General features: G+C 36.3%; 2 protein-coding genes across 5 annotated transcripts; both read right to left on the bottom strand.

Annotated features, from left to right (window-relative positions):
- Nucleotides 1-437: 437 nt before the first annotated feature.
- Nucleotides 438-4,048, bottom strand: LOC147392280 (ketol-acid reductoisomerase, chloroplastic-like). The gene is made up of 10 exons (XM_086458567.1): nucleotides 3,688-4,048; nucleotides 3,474-3,566; nucleotides 2,743-2,808; nucleotides 2,506-2,646; nucleotides 2,036-2,263; nucleotides 1,814-1,931; nucleotides 1,591-1,730; nucleotides 1,338-1,505; nucleotides 958-1,113; nucleotides 438-848 (listed from the first exon to the last, which is right to left on the bottom strand). The coding sequence occupies exons 1-10, from the start codon at nucleotides 3,982-3,984 to the stop codon at nucleotides 480-482; spliced, it is 1,776 nt and encodes a 591-aa protein (XP_086314693.1). The 5' UTR covers nucleotides 3,985-4,048; the 3' UTR covers nucleotides 438-479.
- Nucleotides 4,049-5,861: 1,813 nt separating this feature from the next.
- On the bottom strand, nucleotides 5,862-16,910 carry LOC147392279 (increased DNA methylation 1-like). Of its 4 annotated transcripts, none has more exons than XM_086458468.1 (9): nucleotides 16,617-16,903; nucleotides 12,349-15,735; nucleotides 10,742-10,865; nucleotides 9,316-9,395; nucleotides 8,494-8,735; nucleotides 7,763-7,930; nucleotides 7,410-7,509; nucleotides 6,331-6,535; nucleotides 5,862-6,213 (listed from the first exon to the last, which is right to left on the bottom strand). In XM_086458468.1, exons 2-9 carry the CDS (start codon nucleotides 15,619-15,621, stop codon nucleotides 6,122-6,124), a joined length of 4,284 nt encoding a protein of 1,427 aa, XP_086314594.1. In that variant the 5' UTR covers nucleotides 15,622-15,735; nucleotides 16,617-16,903; the 3' UTR covers nucleotides 5,862-6,121. The 4 variants fall into 4 exon arrangements, with proteins under 4 accessions (XP_086314594.1, XP_086314595.1, XP_086314596.1 ...); XM_086458469.1 differs by having other exon boundaries at nucleotides 7,763-7,849; nucleotides 16,617-16,899; XM_086458470.1 differs by lacking the exons at nucleotides 5,862-6,213; nucleotides 6,331-6,535; nucleotides 7,410-7,509; nucleotides 7,763-7,930 and having other exon boundaries at nucleotides 8,537-8,735; nucleotides 9,300-9,395; nucleotides 16,617-16,908.
- Nucleotides 16,911-23,117: the final 6,207 nt, after the last annotated feature.

Genomic DNA, 23,117 nt, shown 5'->3' with positions numbered 1-23,117 from the left:
ATGTTTAAGTCACCGGCATAGCATGGATTATAATAGGAGAATTTCTTGAGTTAATTTCCTGCTTATCTGAGTACGAAAACTGCTTAAATCAATCCTCGGTAGGGAAGTCAGGACCACATCACTTAAACCTGTCACACACTTGAGCTTGTACTACACTTACATGGACTTTTCACAACTTTTCTAACAGATTTTAACCTACAAATATAGCAATTCTTCACCATAAGTTTGATTCTACTTTGTATTTAGATGGATACGAATGAATTATGATCCAACATTGCATAGATTGTGTTCTGAGAAGTAGTCCAATTATAAATACCAATACTCTTACCATCATTCCAATACCTACCACTAAACAAACCATTAAAAAAGAAACATACCCAAAAAAGAAACCAACTCAAACTTCTTACAGAGCTTTCTCATTGCTCCCGTTTTTGATCATCAACCCCACAAAAGGAGATGCTGCTGACTCTCATTGATGACTAATTGCTTGATTGGCGCAGCTCAGGGCGTACGAAATCTGCATCTGGTGGCACTGATATGTCAACTGTAGGCCTCAGCTGAGCACACACTTCGATGGCTCCATGAACGGGGTCAGACAAGAAGTTGCTTATGAGGTCTTGGTTGATAGGAGCATTTTTGTCAATGGCTACCAAGGCCTGCTGGGTGAGAATGTAATCAAAGCGTGGGGCCCACTTCCTTGATCCCAATCGTGCTGTTGTGGAACAGTTATCAACCATGAAAGCTACTCCACGTGCATGCATGAAGGGATTCAACGAATCCACCGACTCTATCACACTTTCATTGATGATCTCCGAGTATGAATGCCCCTTCTTCTTCAATATCTCAATCTGGGTTTTATTTGGAATTTTAACGGGAAGATGTAAGCTAACAGAAAGGCACAATGAAACCATCATCCTTCTCATAACCATCAATATTCTGAAGAGAAGAGAATGTTACCTGAGCCATCATTAATGCCACATAAACTCCAGCAGTGAAAGGATACAATGGACCCAAATCACCTGCTGGTCGTGTTGATCTGACTCGCTCACCGACTTTCCACATTCGTGTCTGATCGATCTTACCCATTGGAAAAGCTGGCAGACCATCCTTTTCCTGTTAAGTAAAGGACACAACTAGAATACATCACCAACTCAATTTTACTTGATTTGGAATTTGAACGAATGATCTTGCAGACAATAGTACAACACCAAACAATCATAAAGCTTCAAAGCAGCCTAAGATAATATAAGTAATCAAAACGATAAGAACCAAAGTGTAAGATATATCATTTGATCAAAAATAAAAAGATGTAGAGATGAGTAAGAGAATAAACATACATAAAACCGACGCCCAGCCAGGACAACGCTTCGAATCTCACTCCCACTAGCCACATCCTCATAGCACTCATACAGGATGTCCATGCAAGGATAATATGATGCACTGTATGCAGCCTGGAACTCCTTTTTATCATCCTCTGACAAAGAGTTGTACACAGCCAGCATGCCCTGTTGGAATGAACAAAACCACAAATCTCCAATGAGAACTTGTACCCGCAATTGGAGAAACAAGATAGAGGGAAGGGAATGCAACCTCAGTCGAGATGGTTTTTGATATGGTTCCTGTGATGCACTCAACAGTGTTCTTATAAGCCATCTCTTCACTCATTCCATTCTCAGTGTATCTTCTAAACAAGGATTCCACAATTCCATGCACAGCCCCAAGTAAAATACCTACAAATTGACCGGGCAATAATGAGAACAAGTGTGTATTAACAATGGGAAAAAAACAAAACATCAGACACCGATGAACACACCCCGTTCCCCAAAAATGTCACTCTTGTACTCCTGCTCTAGAGTAGTGGCGAATGTAAAAGGGGAACCAAGGGCAACTGACCACCCCAAGGCAACCTCAGTGGCTCTACCATCAACATCCTGCACAATAGATAATGTGAACATTCAGTAACATTGAACATGTAAAGTACAGCAAAACATAAAAAACTTATAAGAATGAAAGAAAGGAAAGCAAAGGAATAAACCTGGTGGACAGCAAAACTAGCATTGATTCCTGCACCATTTATCTCTTTTCCTTGAACATAGAGTCTCCTCACAGATGGGCCCATTCCCTTGGGACATACAGCAATAACGCTGATGTTCTTGGGGAAATCAAGCCCTACGGACTGCAAATGTCCAAGAAGAAATCCATGGGAAAGCCCAAGTATACTATTAGCCTTCATGTGGGAGAGAACTTTCTCATAATTATCTGCCTGCAACACAGAAAGCAACTTCAGAACCACCAGAAACCAAACAATGTTCATAAGTTCAAAAGACAAAACAAAACAAAACAAAAAAGTGAATAACTAGGCATATATATCACACAGAATGCATAACCAGCCACACATTCTTGCTCAAATACCATTAACATGACCCAGGTAAGCTATAAGAAGCTATATACCTCAGAGCATATCAAGCAATTACATATGAAAATTCAAGATTAAGAAATGTCAACCTGTGCTGCATCGGAAATCAATAGCAACACAAGATCACTGCCTGAGATTGTTTCCCATATGTCACCCAGAGTTCCACTCTCCTCGGTAAATCCTGCAACACGTGCTTCATCAAAAGAACGCGAGCCTTTCCTCAACCCAATCTGTAGCACAAAAAGCAACCACAATAAAGTTAATATATAGATGAATAAATGGTACTGTAATCCATGAGAATATAACAAATGCTTATAAGAATTTACCTTGACGACAATATCAGACTTCACCTCTGCAAGTGAATCTCTCAAATTCTGAGCTTGTGCAGGTCCCTACACCAGATAAAAGTAGTTAATTGCGCAGATAAAAGATTATACCAGTTACTCACACAAAAAAAGGGAAAGAAAGATTTATACCAATTACAATAAAACATAAGAAAAAGCTCATTTTTGCACACATGTAAAAGGCGTATATCTTTTCTATGTTTGCTTGCATGTAGATGTTTTCTTTTCGGTTGGGATGTTTGTTTCTGTGGGTGAGGAAAAGACGGGCCTCAAACCACTTCATAGGTTTCATCACTTACAAATATTAGCGATAAAAGAGTTGATGGTTTCAAGTGTTTTGATTCCCAAAAATTTCAACTTGGCATGATTAAATCAACTATGGAACACTACCAAATATCAATGGTTTGATACAAATCCCAAAAAAAATTGTGGAAAAGGAGCGCTTAGTTCCTGTCTGGATAGCAATCTTCAAGAAATTAAAGATACTTTACAGATAACCTTTCTCACAAAATGGGTAATTCAAACACCGCCTCAAGCTATAAAAACATACAAATTGAAAAGAGATAACCAAATGTTTGCATGCCTCAAAGGTAATTCATTTACAGAAATTCCACACCACTAACATGAACCAGAACAAGCATACTATTTGTAATTGCGGGCCAAAAAAATGTCTATCCAAACAGGCCATAAGAATCGAAGAATAAAAAATTTACCTGAGAACCCCACCCAATGACGCCAATTTGCTTAATCCCTTTGAACGCATCCGGCAACAAATGAAACAAATCCCTCCCTCCTCTAACAATATACTGCAACAAACAAGCATAAAAAAATTTAAAAAAAAATTCACAAATTTTCCCCCAAATACGAGAGGGGAAATAAAATCTGACACAGATATTGAATTAAACGGAAAAAAGAGGGCTTTCTTACTTCTTCATGACCAGCAAGTGTGACCTTCTCCTTCTTGAACACAGAGGTCTCGAAATCGAGAGTCGTGAAAGGCTTGACTGCAGGCATGGAGACCATCATTCGAGATGCAAAAGCAGATCTAACGGTTGAGATGGAGGCATTATTGACACTAGCGAGGAGAGGTTCAAGAGTTTTAGAAGAAGAAGAGAAAAACCCTAGATTGAGGCCTAGGGCTTTGGGGACATGTTTTAGGGTTTGAGATGAAGATGAAGAAGGAGAAGAGGTCACAGAAGGAGAGAAAGAAATAGAAGCCGCCATTGATGACTGTAACTGAAACAACAGTACAACACTTGCGCCACTTCGTGAGTGGTTGACTGGTTACTTACACCAGCTTTATAGTCTATTATCAGTTAGGCTATCCTACGCCTGGGAGTGGATTACGCACATGCGTCTATCATACGCACTAAGTGGTTTTTTTTTACTCTATTTTTCTTATGAGAATTCCTATCACCACACCACCATTTCTCAACCTTAAATGTACCACAAATACGGGTGGCAATTCTAATACCACAAATGGCACCAAGTTAACAAGTTTGGATTGAGTCTAATCGTTTTCGTTTGATAATCATGTTGATATGTCCAATTCATTTATTAAATGGTCGAATTCGGATTATGGACATCAATCCGTATAACATGTTTTAACATGTTTAATTTTTTTTTTTTTATCGATAAAATATTTGAAGAGTTTTAACATGTATAATTATCGTGTCATTAATGCTTACATTGACTTGGTGATTTTGGTTCTTTGTTTGTTTGTGGAATTTTATTTATATTTTGTGATACTTAATTTATGTTAAGGGTGGATTGCTAGATATGGGTTATAATCATGTCCGAGTTGTACTTACATTTATCTTTGTGTTTAGGTCATGGTTGTATTTGTGCTCTAGTCATTATTGTGTCGTGCTCACGGATTATATGTGCCGACTTGAACATGACATAAATCAACATATTTATAAATGGATTACACGGATATTTTCATGTTACCAATTTAATACAAAAGTCGAATTTCGGTTTCAGATTTTGATACCATTATTAGATGAGTTGGGTTCGGGTTTGGTCAATTTTCATAAGAGTTCTGATAATATGACTCGTCAGGTGGCATAATCAAATGACTCGAACTGTAGATCTGTATGCCTCAAGATACACAATTCCCTTGGGATATACTTTTTATGGGGAAGTGCAATCGTGTATCTTGAGACATTCAGATCTATGATATCCGAACTTATCACGTGATGAAATCATTTGAGTATGCCACCTGACGAGTCATTTTATCACGACTCTTTTCAGAAAACATTTCTTTCAATTCCAACCTAACGTAGTGGAACAGTCCATGTCAACTGAGAGATTAAATACTCTAAGCAGAGGTATGGAGATTTTGTCTCATCCATCTGAGCATAAAACCAATTTACTTCACTCAAGACAAAACTATTGGACCAAATCCAGCACTCCCACACTTCTATGACATGGTTTCTAATCTCAAGTTGGCGTCTCGAGCGTCACAAGACAAGACCAAGTTGGACGAGATAAACTATTTAACTTGATTTGCGATTATTTATTAATGGATCAGGTTCAAGACCCAATAATGTAGCCAACATGTTTTGTGTTTCTTGGACTAGAAATTTTGAAATGAACTGATTGTTTGTGAAGATGATCTCACAAATTGAGGATCCACTATTCTTCAACTTATAAATTAGGGTTAGAAGTTTCAGAATGGACTGATTTTTATGAGGATGATGTCTTCATCATAAAGATCATCTTCACAAAAAATCAACCCAATCCAAAACTTCTAACCAGTATAGGAGAAAACACGTTGATTATTTTATTAGCCTATGTCATTAGTTCTTGAACCCGACCCTTTATTAATATATAATTATATATAAATAATTATAATATTTTTTAAAATAAAAACATATCCAAAGGCAATGCCATATTTGCCTCTTCCAAACCAAATGCCCCCAAAGTCCATATCAAATGGACTGTTTGCATGGTAGCATAAAATGCATCTGAAGCACACTTTAGGAATTTCCCTGCAAAGCATTTAATTTGCCTGTCAAAATAAAAATGCACCTGAACACCTATTGTTGCAATTGTCTTCTCTTTATTTATTTTTGTTTTACTTAACACTTTCTTAAAGGTTTTTATTTTTTTTTATTTTTAAGGAAAAACAAGTTTCTCTGTGTCTTGTTTTTTTAAACTACCTCTAAATGCATGGGGTTTTTGCTACCGTTCTATCGGAAAAAGCTGAACCCCATCACATATATCCAAGTTTAGTTTTCTTTGCAATATTCAATATTAGAAGTAATTTCATGTTTACTTCCCCCCAAAATCTGAAAGACACTCCTTAGGAGACCCAGATGGGACGTTTCTGCGGATTACTTCTCTGTTCATCAGATGGTCACACAGAGTCATGGATGCTCCTTTCACTACCACCACAAACACCACTTTCTATTGCTTCATCTGGACATGAAGGTGGCGCATCTCCTGGTCCTGCATTAAAGGAGAAACTTATAAATACGTAATCCAAGCACCGTTGTAGATTAACCAAAGTAAAACGCATTGAAGGAAAATGAATTTGGAGTTTAATTAATGAAAAAGAAAACCCACCCTTTTGTTCCATCTCTGTAACTTCTTTCCTGTACAGGTTCTTTCTTAGCAATGTTGTTCCTGGAAATGTCATGAAGTTGATGCTGTTCAAATAGTCTCTCTCTTCATCTTTCATGAGCTCAAAGCCGAAACCAAATGTCCAAGTATCCACTAAACTTGGAATAGCAGCCACTACAAGCCTCTCAACCTTGAGAGATTTTAACATCTACAACCACGAAGACTAACAAATAAGCAAATCCGAAGTTGACTGCTTAAAGCACCTAAGAAACTCTCGTGAAAGTTAAAGCTCAAGGAAATTAAACGCTCAAAGTGTGAAATATTGAGGCAGATGCAAATGAAAGTCATAATCAACTTTTAGTGAAAAAGAGCATGATCTTATCTGCCAACCGACGCTAATTGTACTTTGTAGAACCAAATAAGAGTAGAAAGAAATAACACTCACACCGAATTTCCAATTTTAAATGAGCATTAAAGAGGATATATTATCTGGTTTAAAGTTTTGTGTCACTCCTGAATGTTTCAGCCAAAACTTTCTGTTTTTTTGACATACAAGAATGCCACATTATTTAATCTCCAACAATCTTTACCTTCCAAAAAAACAAAAAAGGATGCCACATTAATATCGTTTTGAAATTCCAAATGTATCCCAACGTTTCGCAAAACATAAGGAACATAACAGAAAAACATATGTATTCCCATTAAGTCACGGGTATTCGATAATAAATGAAGCATAACCAAACTACATAACTTCCAATAATCATTAAGACAAATAAAAATATAATAAAAACTTTTTTAACATTTTATATGTATCATACACAATGTTTTGAGGTACATATACTTGTTCCAGAATATTTAGAAACATTTGTAATGTGTATTAATAGAAGCAAGTGTGATTATTAATTCTAGCTTTCATTTTAAACACTTAAAAATAGTTTGATTTATTCATCTATAAATAAAACTAGTTTTTTCGATTTAAAGCCAATGTTTTGATACACTCAGATTGAACCAGGATTTATGCATGCCATGAGGAATTCCTCATGAAAATTCACTCAAACATAAAAGTCTCAGATTCAAAATACCTCTTCAATAGCATTTAAAAGACGTCGGCACATTCCCTGGCGACGATGCTCGATGTGAGTTGCAACAAGAGGCATCTCTGCAACTGTGATTCCATGCACCCTGCACAAAAACCAAAGATGAGCTCACAAAATTTGAAAGATGTATCCAAAATTAAGGTCGACCGATATTACGTGCAAGAGAAAGGCAAGGGGAGCATTCTTGCCCCTATGATTAGAAATTCTCACTGTTTGCAGTACTGCCCCGGCTATCTATTTGGGAATTTACCACCTCTTGTTCAGAATATGGGTTGTAATCTAGAGCCTTTGTAAGTATAAGTAATTTACAAATAAGCTGTTCTCCAATAAAGTATTACCTGATGGATGCTACCGATATAACCTCATCCCCCTTCTCCAATATCAGAGTGTAAAAGCCTTGATAATTCAAACGAGAGAAATTTGAGCTGAGAAACAAGAAGAAAACAATTAAATACTTGTAGGCTACAGCCAAATAGCTTCCAAAAGAGAGAGTGATGATGCCTGACCTGAAATTATAACATTAAGATAATGTGTGATGTCACTTACCAGAAGTAAATAGAAGTCCAATGTTCACTTTAATATCAAATAGCCATTTAACAGTAAGGATATTGGATTATGGTGTAGAGAAAACCTTTTAAAAACAAAACAAAACAAAGATAAAAGAACGATTTAAAAGTTCATACGATATTCTAAAAACTCGAGCACAAGCATGCTAAAGTTGGGAGGGTATGGCTCCAATTTCATATGAATGAGGGGTCTAGAGAGGTGCTAAAAATTCTTCCAGCTTTCTGCAAGGTTCATGGTCATGTCAGATTCTTAAAAGACACTATGCATTAATTGCACTAAAGCCACACAGGATTCAACAACCATCCAGTGACTGTAATCATAGATTACTACCAAGGCATGAATGCAAAAGAAGCTACAATAACAAGATGTATAATATTACATATTTAAGTGGAAATGATGTGGAATAGCACAGAAAAGAATATGCAAACAACGTAAAAAAAAAATGCACTTTGTCAAACAAATGAAGGAAATGGACAAATAATAATACAGAGGAAATACACACCCCCAATTGTATAACACATGTGGTATCATGTCTATGCCTGTTCTTGTATCCAACATTGGGAGAAAGCATTCCTCCATAATACTAAGAGCAACAACCAATTTTGAATTGCATTCAGCCATCAGTGCAAATCTTTGTGCAGAACAAACTTTTTGGTCACCACGGATACATTTAAGAAGGCTCCATGAAAAACCATCAGCAATATGGTTTGAAATGCCAACATGAGAATGAAGACCAGAGTAAACCTGCATGCAGCAGTGAATTGAACTTTTTAAAACAAGAATAACCAACAATCAGCAAAAACAAAATGACAGAAACCCATAGATATTTTGGGCAACATGAAAAAAATGCAAAGCAAGACACGGGATATGAATTAGCAGATAAGTGTGCGCAAACTGTAAACTAAACAGACCACATGTGCCCCTCTATTTTCCCCCATTGTGCGTGTGTGTGTGTGTGTGCATCCATCTCAGTATTGCCGAGGACCCAGACATGATTCATGTGTGTTTCATGATTCGAACTGGATAACTTTTCCTTCCATATCATCTGGATCACCCTGATTTTTACATCACATCTTGATTTTTTATTTTTATTTTTTTAATGTTTTGTGTGGCTTTTAGTGTCTCACGACTCACATTGCCTCAGTTTGAACTGACCAAGACTTGAAACCGTGAGGATACCCTTTTGTCAAGCTCATAATTGACCTTCAAGATCAAATATGCCACAACAAACCATCAAGATAAGTTCTACATAAACCAGATGCGTCCTTTCTGTGCAAATTTGATGAACAAACCAGGAAAATTACGAACCATAGCTCAAGCGTACCTCCTGACAGTTTGCTCCACAAAACCACGAATCAGAAGCTAATCTACAAACATCAGTACCTTTTAGGCATGATCCATGATCTGTTCACAAAATAAGAATTATCAGGAACAGTACGTGTATGAGTTACCAAATGAAAATAACATTGTACTTTAAACAATATCCCATGATCTGTGTAGGAATTTAACAAACATCAGGAACACTAGGTTTCCAAGTTACCAGAGAAAAATGTTTTACACAAATTGAACACCATAAAATTATGCGTACAAGGTGTCCAGATTATCAACATCATCGGAACCTCATCAACTCTTCCTTGAGAAATCGTTTAGCAGTAGAGATCAACAGCAAACGGTTGCTCTTAATCACTGCTAAGTAAAGATTATAATGTGTTGATATTAGTCCAAATAGAAATGCCAAAGAAGATTATATGCCTTCATTCAAATGAAATATGCTATTTGTATATGAATGAACAACATATGGTGTGAATATGATAAAGGACAAGAATAAGCATTCTTTATTTCTAAAATAAAAATATTAAGAAAATATGACCTTGTGATTCATCATTTTAAACAAGAAATGGAAGCTAGTGTTGGAAGCACAATGGGTTTTTCACTGAATAAGAAAGGGCTGTTGTATTTTTGGTGCAAGTCAATTTTCATTTGACGAATTCAAGGGTATATATTTTAAGGGCCATGTGCTTGGTAACTTGCTAGATTCAGCGTCTTTTGTAATTGGGCAGATCTTCTCAACCTCCTTTCTCTTCCAACAAAAATTATACTTAATCGGAAAAAAAAAACTTAAGAGAGTCCCCCACCCCCACCCAAAAAACAAAAACAAAAAACAAACATCCCAACCTTTGTAAATAAAAAGTGTATCCAATTTGAAAACTAGGTGAAATCTTTCTTGCTCACAATTGCCTGGACCCCAAGTTCTTATGGGTATCTGGGACACGAAGCACCTCATGCCTCTTTCACATTGTTTGAGCAGAACGATTATTATTACAAGAGGTATCTATGGATTTTTTCGATTAACAATCCTAGGCATCTTCCACGTACATAGAAACCCCATGTGATCTTCTTGATATTTCCAATCTGTTTCTTGTGAAGCCATCTCTAGTTTTCCTTCTTACTTTCCATTAATCTTGTGAATTGTCCATTTGATATATTTGACCAATATGCACATGATGTAGAAGTTTTCTACGTATTAATGAGCCTGCTTTGCTTTCAAGATTGTAAACATAGAGTTTCCTGTTACTTTTCATACATGAATCAATTTCAAATTCTCATCCTAGTTAATCAGCAATTTTATAGATCACAAGAAACCTTACGAACAAAGAAACAGAAATGAACTCTACTAGGAATTGATGATTTATCTGCTCAAACCAAAAAAATAAAAATAAAAATAAAAAAAGAAGGTAAAAGGGAAATACATTTATGCTCGCATTGTGAGCACTTTAGTATGATCAAGGAACTCGAAGCCTCTTTTTCACTGACCACGTACCCACAAATCCGACAAGTGCAGTATGAGCAGTACCAGCTACCTTCAGGTAACTCCTGAAGAAAAGAACCAAGATTTAACAAACATAATTCACCTATCCAAAAGCTTTCTGACTAATCTAAAACTCTGTATTAATAAGAACCAACGTGAAGCCCAATAATGTAGGACAAAAGGTCCCTGTGCCTTTAATAAGTTAACAAACCAGACAAAAACACCAAATAAAAATGTATTTCAAAACTATGATAAACAATCGATCAGATCAAGCAGGTACACAACTCAAGGATGATTCCCAGAAAAAAACGAGACTAAATTTGATGATCACCTTTCAAAGTCTATAGTCCATAAGACTAAGTTGCAAACAAGTTAAAAGTGGAACCCAGGGATACCATACATCCATAAGCAATGACACCAATGATAAAAATGTTGATAATGTCAGTGAAGAAGAACTAATTTCACGAAGAGGTATTGGAGAAAGTTAATGGTTGGGATCAATCAAGGTCATTTAAAGTTCACAAGAGGTTTAATAAGAGTTTGAACAAACAAGCTCAAACCTTGATTTGGGGAGATGATAATGAAATGAGTCCCAGATGGGAGCTTCTTTAGTTGATGGAGGATCCACATGAGTCGTTAACGATTGATGATTAGCTAGGCATTAATATATCATTCAAGTTCTAATTAGTTGGAAATTTTAGCATGCATTTATATATATTTAAAAAATACTATATGTATGTAAGCGTACAAAAAACACATTTAAGCTCCATTATAGATGTGCCTTCAATAAGATGCCAACAATTTAATTCGGACATCTTTGGGACAGAATACGAAGATGGAAAGACATTCTTGTCTGGGATGGGAGGAGACAAGGAAGTTGATTCTCAGAAGCATTAAATTTTGGGAAGGCTGTTCAACCTCGATTCCTCAAGAAGAGGTACCATGATATCACGCTTAACCACCAAAACAGCCTAGAACCACACAGGCCGCAGCCGTCTGAGAGTTTGATCGGTCCCCCAAACATGGCGGAAAGAACGCAATCTTCTAAGAATGACCCCTATTAACATGCCCCAAAGCCACATGATCCCGGGACATGGCAAGAGAGATCTTCCATGTCACCACTCCATACTTAAAGAAAGGACAAAAAAGGGTTAAGGTATATAAATCTCTTTGATCTACTTTTCAAAAAAAAAAAAAAATCTCTTTGATCTAAGCCTATGCTCTGAAAAACTAAAAAATAATTTAGGTGTCAAAGTGTAATTTGCAAGCACCTTGTTAGAGCACTGAGTGAGTAATCGGAAAAGAAGATCACAAAATACCTCATATCTCTTGCCTCTAATCTCCACGTGTTGAGAGGAATTTTATGCACTTTGTTAAAGCATGAGATAAGCAAAAGGAATATAAATTGAGGCCCTAAAATCAGATCAACAGATTCTAGTAATACTGCTATGAAATTGACAGTGGCTATTTTAAGCATTGCTGGCAAACAAATTATTGTGCACAAGGAAACAAAATAAATAAAATATATGTATTTAGCGAAAGACATACCTGTGCAGACAAGCACGTCTGATGAAAAGTTGAAGGGCAGTTATCACAACATATCAGATTGCCACCATCACCACAAAGCCCACATGTATCGTCATTCTGATCAACCTCATTAATTTTCACTTCTCGTGTTCCACCTTTCCTGGCCTTATATTCAGCTGCCCAAGCCTCAAGCTGGCAAACTGTGAATGGCTTACCAGACTCCATGAAAAGATTCAAACAGGGCCTATACAGCTTGAAGCCAGCATGAACTTTGAACTCAGAAACAGAAAGCACTTTATTGCAGCATTTACAGAGGACCCCATCGTTAGTAATCCAACCATCCTTAACCACAGTACCATCCTTTGGGCTTCGATATTGAACCACATCATTCATAGATACAACACCAACATCAATCAACCAGGACAACACTGTTCTTGCTCTCAAGAAGGACCTTTTCCCATCCATGAAGTGCTTTCCACCTTTTGCAGGATTCCGTGGAAGCAACTTGCGTCTGCCCTTTTGACTCTTAAGCTTTCTCATAGCTTTTTTATTTTGAGGTTTAACAGTAGACTGTTTGCTGTTTGAGCATAAGTCTTTGTTTATTATGATAGCCGAGACTAAAAGGTCCTCATCATCAATAGGGGATCCAGGAAAACTTTTCCATCCATTGTCATTGTTGACTTTGGAATTTTTGGATTTCACAATTTTCTTGCAACTTGGAGGGTCCAGAGACTCAATGTTCATATGCAAAGGGTTTCTATCAGTATTTTCTACATACTTGTGTCCCTTTGGACTCTTTCCATCGCAAGGGACCACAACCAATTCTTCAGAACCACTGTATTTATGCTGAAACTTATTAAATTTTGATCTCTTGACAATTTTTTGCTGGGAAGAGCTTAGAGACAAGGATTTGTTATGATTTTCAATTGTCCTTACATTAGCTTCACTGCATTTCTGGCCTTTTCTAGACTGCCGATGAGTTTTAACTTCTTGGACGTTTTGTGGTTCAACCTTCTGAGGTTTGAATAAACCCAACTTCCTCTTGGTCACTTTGATCTCCGAAATCTTCTTAGAATTCTTAGGTTTCTTCTTTACCAGGTCATTTTTTACTGCCACAAATGCTTGTTTGATCTCTAAGTTCGAAGCCACAGTGCCCCCAACACCCTCATTTTCAAAATGTACTGAATGCTGTAAATTCTCTGGTGGTATTTTCCTTTCAGGTAAATTCAGTTCTTCTTCACAGGGTGAGTCGTCGAAATCACCTTTCATCTTATCATCCACGTCAAAATGCAGATCCTTCCTGCTGAGGCTCTTCATGCATAAAGAAGATTTTGTTTCTTTATGCATAGACACTTCTTTGACAGTTTTCAATGCGCACTCCTGAGAACGCCCCTCTTCCATACAGTCCTCGATCATTTCATGGGACACCTTGTCTTCAGAAGGTGAGAGAACTTCCTGTGTTCTTTCTGGCAACTCCTTTGGACTGTCCATCACAGTGATCTCTCCATTCAAATCAAAGGGAACATGTTTGATAGCTATCAATCCAGCTGATTCATCAACTGATACATCTTTGATAGCTCCCATGGTCCTTGCCTCTATCAATCCAGAATTCTGCTCACCACGGCTTGACTGACTTGCATTGATATTTAACACAGAGAGAGCACTTTCCGTCCCTTTAATGACTACATCTGCACTTTTATAGGAGACGGGAACATCATGAAGGCATATATCTGCTTCGGCAGGTGCTATCCACGACCGACGAGATGGGACCAAACCAAGATTCAAGCTAACTGTTTGATCCGTGAAGCTTCCCATATGCTGAATACCAGTCATACTCGCACCCATGACTTTGGTTTCCACAAATGGACTCTTTTCCTCTTTCAAATAAACCGATACACCCGTAAGAACTTTGACTACCTCTCCCTGTTTCTTTTCACCAGAGAAAGTAAAGCTCCCATTTCTATATTGCTCGTTGTGAACATGTCCGTTACCATCAACTACTGTCTCGGCACTTTCAGAGACCAAAATATCCTTTCTCTTGCTTAAATCAAACAATACAGTTCTGTTTGCTTTGATTAGTCTTCCCTCTCTCAGGGCACCAATTTGTCTATTAATGAAGACTACTGTAACAAAGGGATCCAGAAGACTCCATTGACAAGCCAGCACAGAAGTTTCCATGTGCTGCATCTCTTTCTCAATATGTGTTAATGTATCTGACAAGTCAGACCAAAACTTGGTGATATCATCCCACTGCCGCCCATTTTCTTCCTGCATCAATTTGTGTCTTCTAGCAAACAAACTCTCACCACATGACCTCCATACTTTATGGAATTCACCAATAACCCTTCCCTCAGGTGATATATAAACAGACCTCATACGAGCCTCGCTGCCTCTTTTCCGCTTCTCGAGACACCAACCTGTAGCCAAAAGTAAATGATTGATATGGCCACGGAGACGTGGGCATTGATCCTTTATAGAATCCATCTTCCGAGCCACATTAACTATATCTGAGTTCAAAAGAAGAGATTCCTTGGAATCTTCTTTAGAACCTATTACGGCTACAGATTTATGAGTGACGGATGCACCTCCAACCAAAAGCTTGGGTGCAATGCTCTGCTGAGAAATTGGTGATGTAGTAGCTTTACTTTCAATAACTGTCTTTCCATCTATTCCATATAAGCTTGATGGTTTTCTTTTAGAGGCCTCTCTATCATCCACGTGACTTCTGCTGTCCACATCTCTGTGTCGCTTGAGCAGATAACAACTAGATACAATACCCCGACTGGAAGATTCAACCAAGTGGCATCTTATTGGTTGATCAACACAGAATGGATCTTGAGCGGGCATCCCCGGGACAACTGCTTTCAAAGATTCTACATGAATCAAATCCTTTGCCGTGTCAATGAAACAATCAGATGTCCATTTCATTCGCTTAAAGTTAGCATCACAGCCATTCCTTCCAGCCCAAAGAGTAGAGCCTTCTTGAGCACACCCTGAAACAGCAATTCCTCTACATATTCCTTCCTGATTCTCCTTCACATGTACAGAGTCTTTATTTATAGTACAAGAATCCTCCACATACATATCCTTTGTGGAAGACTGATTCATCACCACTGATTTTTCACTATTCGAACAACGGAATGCATTTCTGTACTTCCTGAATTCTGCTTCAAAATTAACAGCTCCAGCAACTGTGTCGCTTCCATAGAAAACCTCCACAAAAATTCGATGCTCATTCTTTGACCCCTCAAAGCCATCATTGTAGAGACCATCGATTTCTTTGCCTAATAACATCCTTGTCAACCCTTTGAATCCAGCCACAGCTACTTTGTTTTCCCTTCCATCAGAAAGCTATTTATCCCAACAAGCAAAGTTTCCCCTCAAAAAGCCCACCATTGGTGCGAAAATCTGAAACAGAAAATGACGTTAAAAAACCTACTATATTCACCTAAGCCCTACAGAAATCAATTGTCAGAACCGTACGTATTGATTTTTAAATGAATACAGTCCTCCTCAACTCCTTGAAATCCCACTTCAGCTATATTATTTTCCCTTCTGTCAGAAAGCTATTTACCCCAACAATCAAAATTTCCCCATAAAAAAACCAGGAAAAAAGTTCAGTTTATGCAACACTATGCCAGGCTCGCCTAAGCCCTATAGATTTCTATTCTTAAATCCCTAAGTTTTGGTTCCTATATACTATTATTCTTCTCCCCTAGTGTGTACAAACCAAACCCAGAGTTCTATAATAACCTTGTGTATTCCACATTCATTCAAACACCATTAAGCAAAACCCAAATTTTAAAAAAACCCAAAAAAAAAATGCAGAGAAGGGAGAATCCATAAATCATCAACCAAGACTACAATTCAGGGAATGGAAGAAGATACATGCATTTAAGATCCAAACAAAACTAAAACAAAAAACCAAAAAACAAAAACTGGCTAAAAATTGATCTTTTAAAGATTAAAAACAACATGCAGAGAAATGAGAACATAAATATCATCAACCAAGACTCCAATTTAAGCAGATAAATGCATTGCATTTAAGATCCAAACAAAAAACCTTAAATCTGCCTAAAAATGATCTTCCTAAAGAAAAAAAAAATCCCAATTTTAGCAGAGCAATTCCGTTCAAATAGATCAAAAAAGTGAATGATTCATGAACTTATAAAACAGTTAAGATTACATTAGCTAGAAGTTCATGATCAACAAATACATTAGTGGATTGCAGAGAATTAAAAAGAAAGAAAAAAAATAAAATAATAATAATAATAGAAGCAAGAACACACCTGGGAATGGCGATTGGAGTCACAAACTATAACAAATTTCAGGTTTAGGTTTAGGGTTCCTTTGGTTTGAACACGCTCAGAAGTTACTAGGGCACGAGAAGAAGGGGGAAACAAAAAAGGAATCTCCTTTGGCTTCATCGCCAACCAAGATACCCAACCCCCTAATGTATATATAGAAAGAAATTGCATGGGTTTTTGGGCTTTGGGAGAAGCAAATAATTGCTCCGAAGTACCACTTTCTCTATCCTTTGTACTCGCCATGTACGTGTTGTATTGTAGGTTGTCCCCTCCTCCCTCTTCAAACTCTTTTTTTTTTTTTTTCTTCAAACTTTGTTTTTTTTTTTTCTCACCCCTTTCTCTTAATTTAAATTTTCAAATTTAAGAAGAAGTATACATGAAACCAAAATGAAAAATGAACATTAAATGTTTTACTTAACGTCGAAATGAAAATGTAAAATATGTGAAAAACGATTGAGAAGTGGGTTTGGATTTAGAGGCGGGCTTCGAGATGATATGAATTGTCGAGGTTTCTCTCTGAAATTCCTCTAATTTATAATTTTTTTTTTTCATTTTGATGAACATATCTTTCAATTTTTTCGGTCACTTGTTGATTAACGACTCTTTGAGCTTGGACCATGCGAACAAGGCATTCTTGAAGACGATGAACGGCGTCCTCTCATCAACTTTGATCAAAGGATCTACGAATCGCTCATGTGTATGTTAAAAGGTGCAAAAAAAATCAACCAGATTGGCCTATTGGATAAATCAAGACTACAAAAACAAAAAACAACAATTGTGGAGCATTAAATTTTTTGAAAGCCCGTTTCATGACATTTAAGTTGAGAGAGAACCAGTGAAAAAGGAATATTAGAATTTACCTATTTTTTGAAAAATGGGATCACATTCATTTCTTAAATGTGCACGTTGGGCGGGAGTCAGGATTTTGTCCACGTGGGAACAATTAAGAATGGGAAAAAAATTTGTGGGGGAAAATAACGACAAAATTTTTTCTCCGTCGTTGTTATATGTCGTAATATATCCTTATTAATTTAAAAAATTCTTGTAGGGACAATTGTCCCCCATTGTAAATCCTCCTGTGTGCATGAGAGTATGGTTTCCTTGAGAATGGGATTTCTTAGAAATGATGGTCTCATTCTACGAAAAAACTTGGGATGAGAGCTTTTACTTTATTTCATCAGCGTCGCCTTTTGTATTTCGATTTAAATATTGAGATCAGCAAAATGCATCTTATTTTTATATTTCATCATGTTTATATATGGGGATAATGAAATAAACACCATAAGAGAGAGAGAGAGATGGATTGGTTTTAAGGAATATAAGAGAGGAGAAAAAAAAAAGTATGTGAGAACAGGGTAAAGGGTGTTAAGAGGTTTATGTGAAGAGACAGAGCAAGAAGAAGGGAAATTTCTTTTAATCTATAGGACAACTATTGCATCAAGATTCTTATAAGAATTAATAAATAAAAATAATTAATGATTGTTGATTGTAAGTCAAAATTGGTATGCTTTTTCATATTTTGAATTTTCTCAATTTGTAGAAATTGCAAATTTGTTTCTCTCTATATTGACAACTGGTCTATTCGAATCTATCATGTTCATGTTTTAACTTGGTAAGTTCACTGTAAATTCTCCACCATATGTTTTATCCAACCTAAACATATGTTTGAACTTAGAGATCCATAATATATTCTCAGGATACATCTTTTATCACAACTGTTGGATCACACATATACACGGTCGGGATGGTAAAGATTAGGGTCTGTAGACTCATGAAAGTGAACTCAGATGTTCATACACAATCTCGACTGTGTATTTGTGAGATCCAACGGTCGAGGTGTATCTTAGAGACCCATAATATATTTTCAGTATACATCTTTTATCCCAACCGTTGGATCTCACGTATACATGGACAAGATTGTGTGTGAACATATCAGTCTACAGAACTCGACCTTTTTGGTAATTCAACTCATTCTTATTTTTGGGTGGTTTAGAGAGGGAGTGGATCCTCTGTAACTTGTTTTTACAGTCCATAGAAAATCACATTGAAGAAAAATAACAACGAAGTCCTCTTGAATTCATGGTTTAAATCAGAATTTTATTTTTTTAAATGTATATATTATTTTGTCCTGATCAAGCATTTGAATATGAATGTTGATTGAACTCCTAAATTTAAATGTGTTTATGTAACTGTCTAGACGATGTGGTGCGCCCTCAACCGTTGATAAACACAACATGGAACTCCAAGGGGAAAAAAAAAAAAAAGACAGAGAGGATTGCTCTTATTTAGAGATGCCCCTCCATGTCTTGGTGAATATTTGAGACACCCACACAATGTTTTCAAACTGATGACATGCGCCCCTCGTTGTTTTACTACTTTAGAAAACTAACCAACTGTCTATGTTTAAGTAAGTAAAAATATGCCGCTCTTAATATATGTACAGGGGATCGTTCGCCAAAAAATCTTAGGAGGATAATGTTGGGAGACAAAATTTGTCTTATATGATTTAAAAGTTTTAGATTGGGTTGATTTTTTGTGAATGATGTCTATGATAAGAAGATCACCCTCACAAAAAATCAGCCCAACTTCTAACCATCAAAAGTGATTTACAATGAACGTTAAATTTTCAAATTTAAGAAGAAGTATACATAAAGCCAAAAAGAAAAATGAACATTAAATGTTTTACTTAACGAAAATGTAAAATATGTGAAAAATGATTGAGAAGTGGGTTTGGATTTAGAGGCGGGCTTCGAGATGATATGAATTGTTGGGGTTTCTCTCTGAAATTCCTCTAGTTTATAGTTTTTTTTTTCATTCTAACGAACATATCTTTCAACTTTTTCGATCGCTTATTGATTAACGACTCTTTGAGCTTGGACCATGAGAACAAGGCATTCTTGAAGATAATGAACGTCGTCCTCTCATCAACGTTGATCAGAGGATCTACGAATCCCTCATGTGTATGTTAAAAGGTGCAAAAAAACCCAACCAAATTGACCTATTGGATAAATCAAGAATACATAAACAAAAAACAACAATTGTGGAGCATTAAATCTTTTGAAAGCCTGTCCCATGACATTTAAGTTGAGAGAGAATCAGTGAAAAATGAATATTAGAATTTACCTATTTTTTGAAAAATGGGATCACATTCATTTCTTAAATGTGCACGTTGGGCGGGAGCCAGGATTTTGTCCACTTGAGGGCCACTAAGAATGGGAAAAAAAAAAAATAACAACTGATTTTTTTATCTTTCGTTGTTATCTATCGTAATATCTCAAAAATCTTTACTAGTTTTAAAAATTCTTGTAAGGACAATTGTCCCCCATTGTAAATCCTCTCCAGTGTGCATGAGAGTATGGTTTCCTTGAGAATGGGATTTCTTAGAAATAATGGTCTCACGCTACGAAAAAACTTGGGATGAGAGCTTTTACTTTATTTCATCAGCGTCGCCTTTTGTATTTCGATTTAAATATTGAGATCAGCAAAATGCATTCTTATTTTTATATTTCATCATGTTTATATATGGGGATAGTGAAATAAACACCATATGAGAGAGAGAGAGAGAGAGAGAGAGAGAGAGAGAGAGAAAAAGAGATGGATTGGTTTTAAGGAATATAAGAGAGGAGAAAAAAAAAAAAGTTAGTGAGAACAGGGTAAAGGGTGTTAAGAGGTTTATGTGAAGAGACAGAGCAAGAAGAAGGGGAATTTCTTTTAATCTATAGGACAACTATTGCATCAAGATTCTTATAAGAGATTAATAAATACAAATTATTAATGATTGTTGATTGCAAGTCAAAATTAGTATGCTTTTTCATATTTTGAATTTTCTCAATTTGTAGAAATGGCAAATTTGTTTAACTCTCTATATCAACAGCTAGTCTATTTGAATCTATCATGTTCATGTTTGAACTTGGTAAGCTCACTATAAATTCTCCACCATATGTTTTATCCAACTTAAACATATGTTTGAACTTAGAGATCTGTAATATATTCTCGAGATACATCTTTTATCACAATTGTTGGATCACACATACACGGTCGGGATCTATAGACTCATGACAGTGAACTCAGATGTTCACACACAATCTCGACTGTGTATTTGTGAAATCCAATGGTTGAGGTGTATCTTAGAGACCCATAATATATTCTCAGTATACATCTTTTATCCCAACCATTGGATCTCATGTATACACGGATGGGATTGTGTGTGAACATATGAGTTCACGTTTCATGAGTCTACGGATCCCGACCCTTTGGCAATTCAACTCATTCTTATTTTTGGGTGGTTTAGAGAGGGAGTGGATCCTCTATAACTTGTTTTTACAATCCATAGAAAATCACATTGAAGAAAAATAACAACTCAGTCCTCTTGGATTCATGGTTTAAATCAGAATTTTATTTTTTTAAATGTATATATTTTTGTGTTATGATCAAGCATTTGAATATGAATGTTGATTGAACTCCTAAATTTAAATGAATTTATGTAACTGTAGACGATGTGGTGCGCCCTCAACCGTTGATAAACACATGTAACCACAAGGAAAAAAAAAAAAAAAAAGATATAGAGGATTGCTCCCATTTAGAGAAGCCCCTCCATGTTTTGGTGAATATTTGAGACACCCACACAATGTTTTCAAACTGATCACACACACCCCTCGACGTTTTACTACTTTAGAAGACTAACCAAATTTGACTTAAATGCCCTCATCCTCAACCTAGGGGTAAATAAAAACCCTTCTACATAGCTAATCATAAAATTCCAACAAATGAATCTCCATGATGCACCACCAACACAGATCCAACCATCTATGTTTAAGTAAGTAAAAATATGCCTCTCTTAATGTATATATGTATAGGGGAGTGTTCACCAAACAATCTTAGGAGGATAACGTTGGAAGATAAAATTTGTCTTATATGATTTAAAAGTTTTGGATTGTATTGGTTTTTTGTGAGGATGATTTCTATGGCAAGGAGATCACCCTCACAAAAAATCAGCTCAATCTGAAACTTCTAACCCCATCAAAAGTGGTTTACAAAGTTGAGTAATTGTGGATCGTTGATTTTTATCGTTAATTTTTAAATCATTTTTTATGAGGTTAGAAGTTTTCAGATTTGATTGACTTTTTTTAAAGATGATCTCCTCACCATAAAGGTCATCCTCACAAAAAATCCGCCTAATCTGAAACTTTAAGTTATATAGGACAAATTTTATCTTCCAATGTTGTCCTCGTAAGATTGTCTACCAAATGCTACTGATATATATATATATAGGGAAATGTTCAGCACCCTAAGTTTTACCACACACTTTAACAAACGTTTTTTGTCCTACATGAGTTAGAAGTTTTGGAATGAGCTGATTTTTGGTGAGGATGATCTCTATGATTAGAAGATCATCCTCCCCAAAAATCAGCCCATTCCGAAATGTTTAGCCCCATGTTTACACGTTGAAAAATCGTGGACCGTCCATTTTTTGTAAATCAATTTTGATGGGGTTAGAAGTTTTGGAATGAGCTGATTTTTGGTGAGGATGATCTCCTCACCATAGAGATCATCCTCACCAAAAATCAGCTCATTCCGAAACTTCTAACCAATGTAAGACAAAACGCGTTTGTTAAAGTGTGTGGTAAAACTAAGGGTGGCGAACGGGACCCATATATATATATATATATGGGTCCTGTTCAGCACCCTAAGCTTTACCACACACTTTAACAAACCTGTTTTGTCTTACATGGGTTAAAAGTTTTGGAATGGGCTGATTTTTGGTGAGAATGATCTCTATGGTGAGGAGATCATTCTCACCAAAAATCAGCTCATTCCAAAACTTCTAACCCCATCAAAAATGGTTTACAAAAAAATGGACGGTCCACAATTTTTCAACGTGTAAACATGGGGCTAAACATTTTAGAATGGGCTGATTTTTGGGGAGGATGATCTGCTAATCATAGAGATCATCCTCACCAAAAATCAGCCCATTCCAAAACTTCTAACCCATGTAGGACAAAAAACGTTTGTTAAAGTGTGTGGTAAAACTTAGGGTGCTGAACATTTCCCTATATATATATATATGTAAAAACAATGTAATAATAATCACTTTTCAAAATATGGGTTGAGCAGATTTTTTGTGAGGATGATCTCTATGATAAGAAGATGTGGACCGTCGATTTTTTACCAATAATTTGTAAATCACTTTTGATGGATTTAAAAGATTCAGATTGGGCCGGTTTTTTGTGAGGATGATCTTATTATCATAGAGATCATCCTCACAAAAAATCAACTCCATCCAAAACTTCTAACCCATATTTTGGAAAATAATTATTTTTACATATGTTTTTACTTATATCACATGATCCGGCCCCAAATACATATATTCATAGAATGGATATGGAGTTGTAGCTAAGGAAATCTAGTTCTCATTTCTGTGATCATGTAGCACACTCTTTGGGCCCACTGAGGCACTGATCATAAACTTTTAAGTTTAAAAAT

This window comes from Akebia trifoliata, chromosome 11, assembly GCF_017979445.1.
Source record: "Akebia trifoliata isolate Shusen 1 chromosome 11, ASM1797944v1, whole genome shotgun sequence".
NCBI classification, from domain to species: Eukaryota; Viridiplantae; Streptophyta; class Magnoliopsida; order Ranunculales; family Lardizabalaceae; genus Akebia; species Akebia trifoliata.
This window is presented reverse-complemented; position numbering and strand designations above follow the sequence as displayed.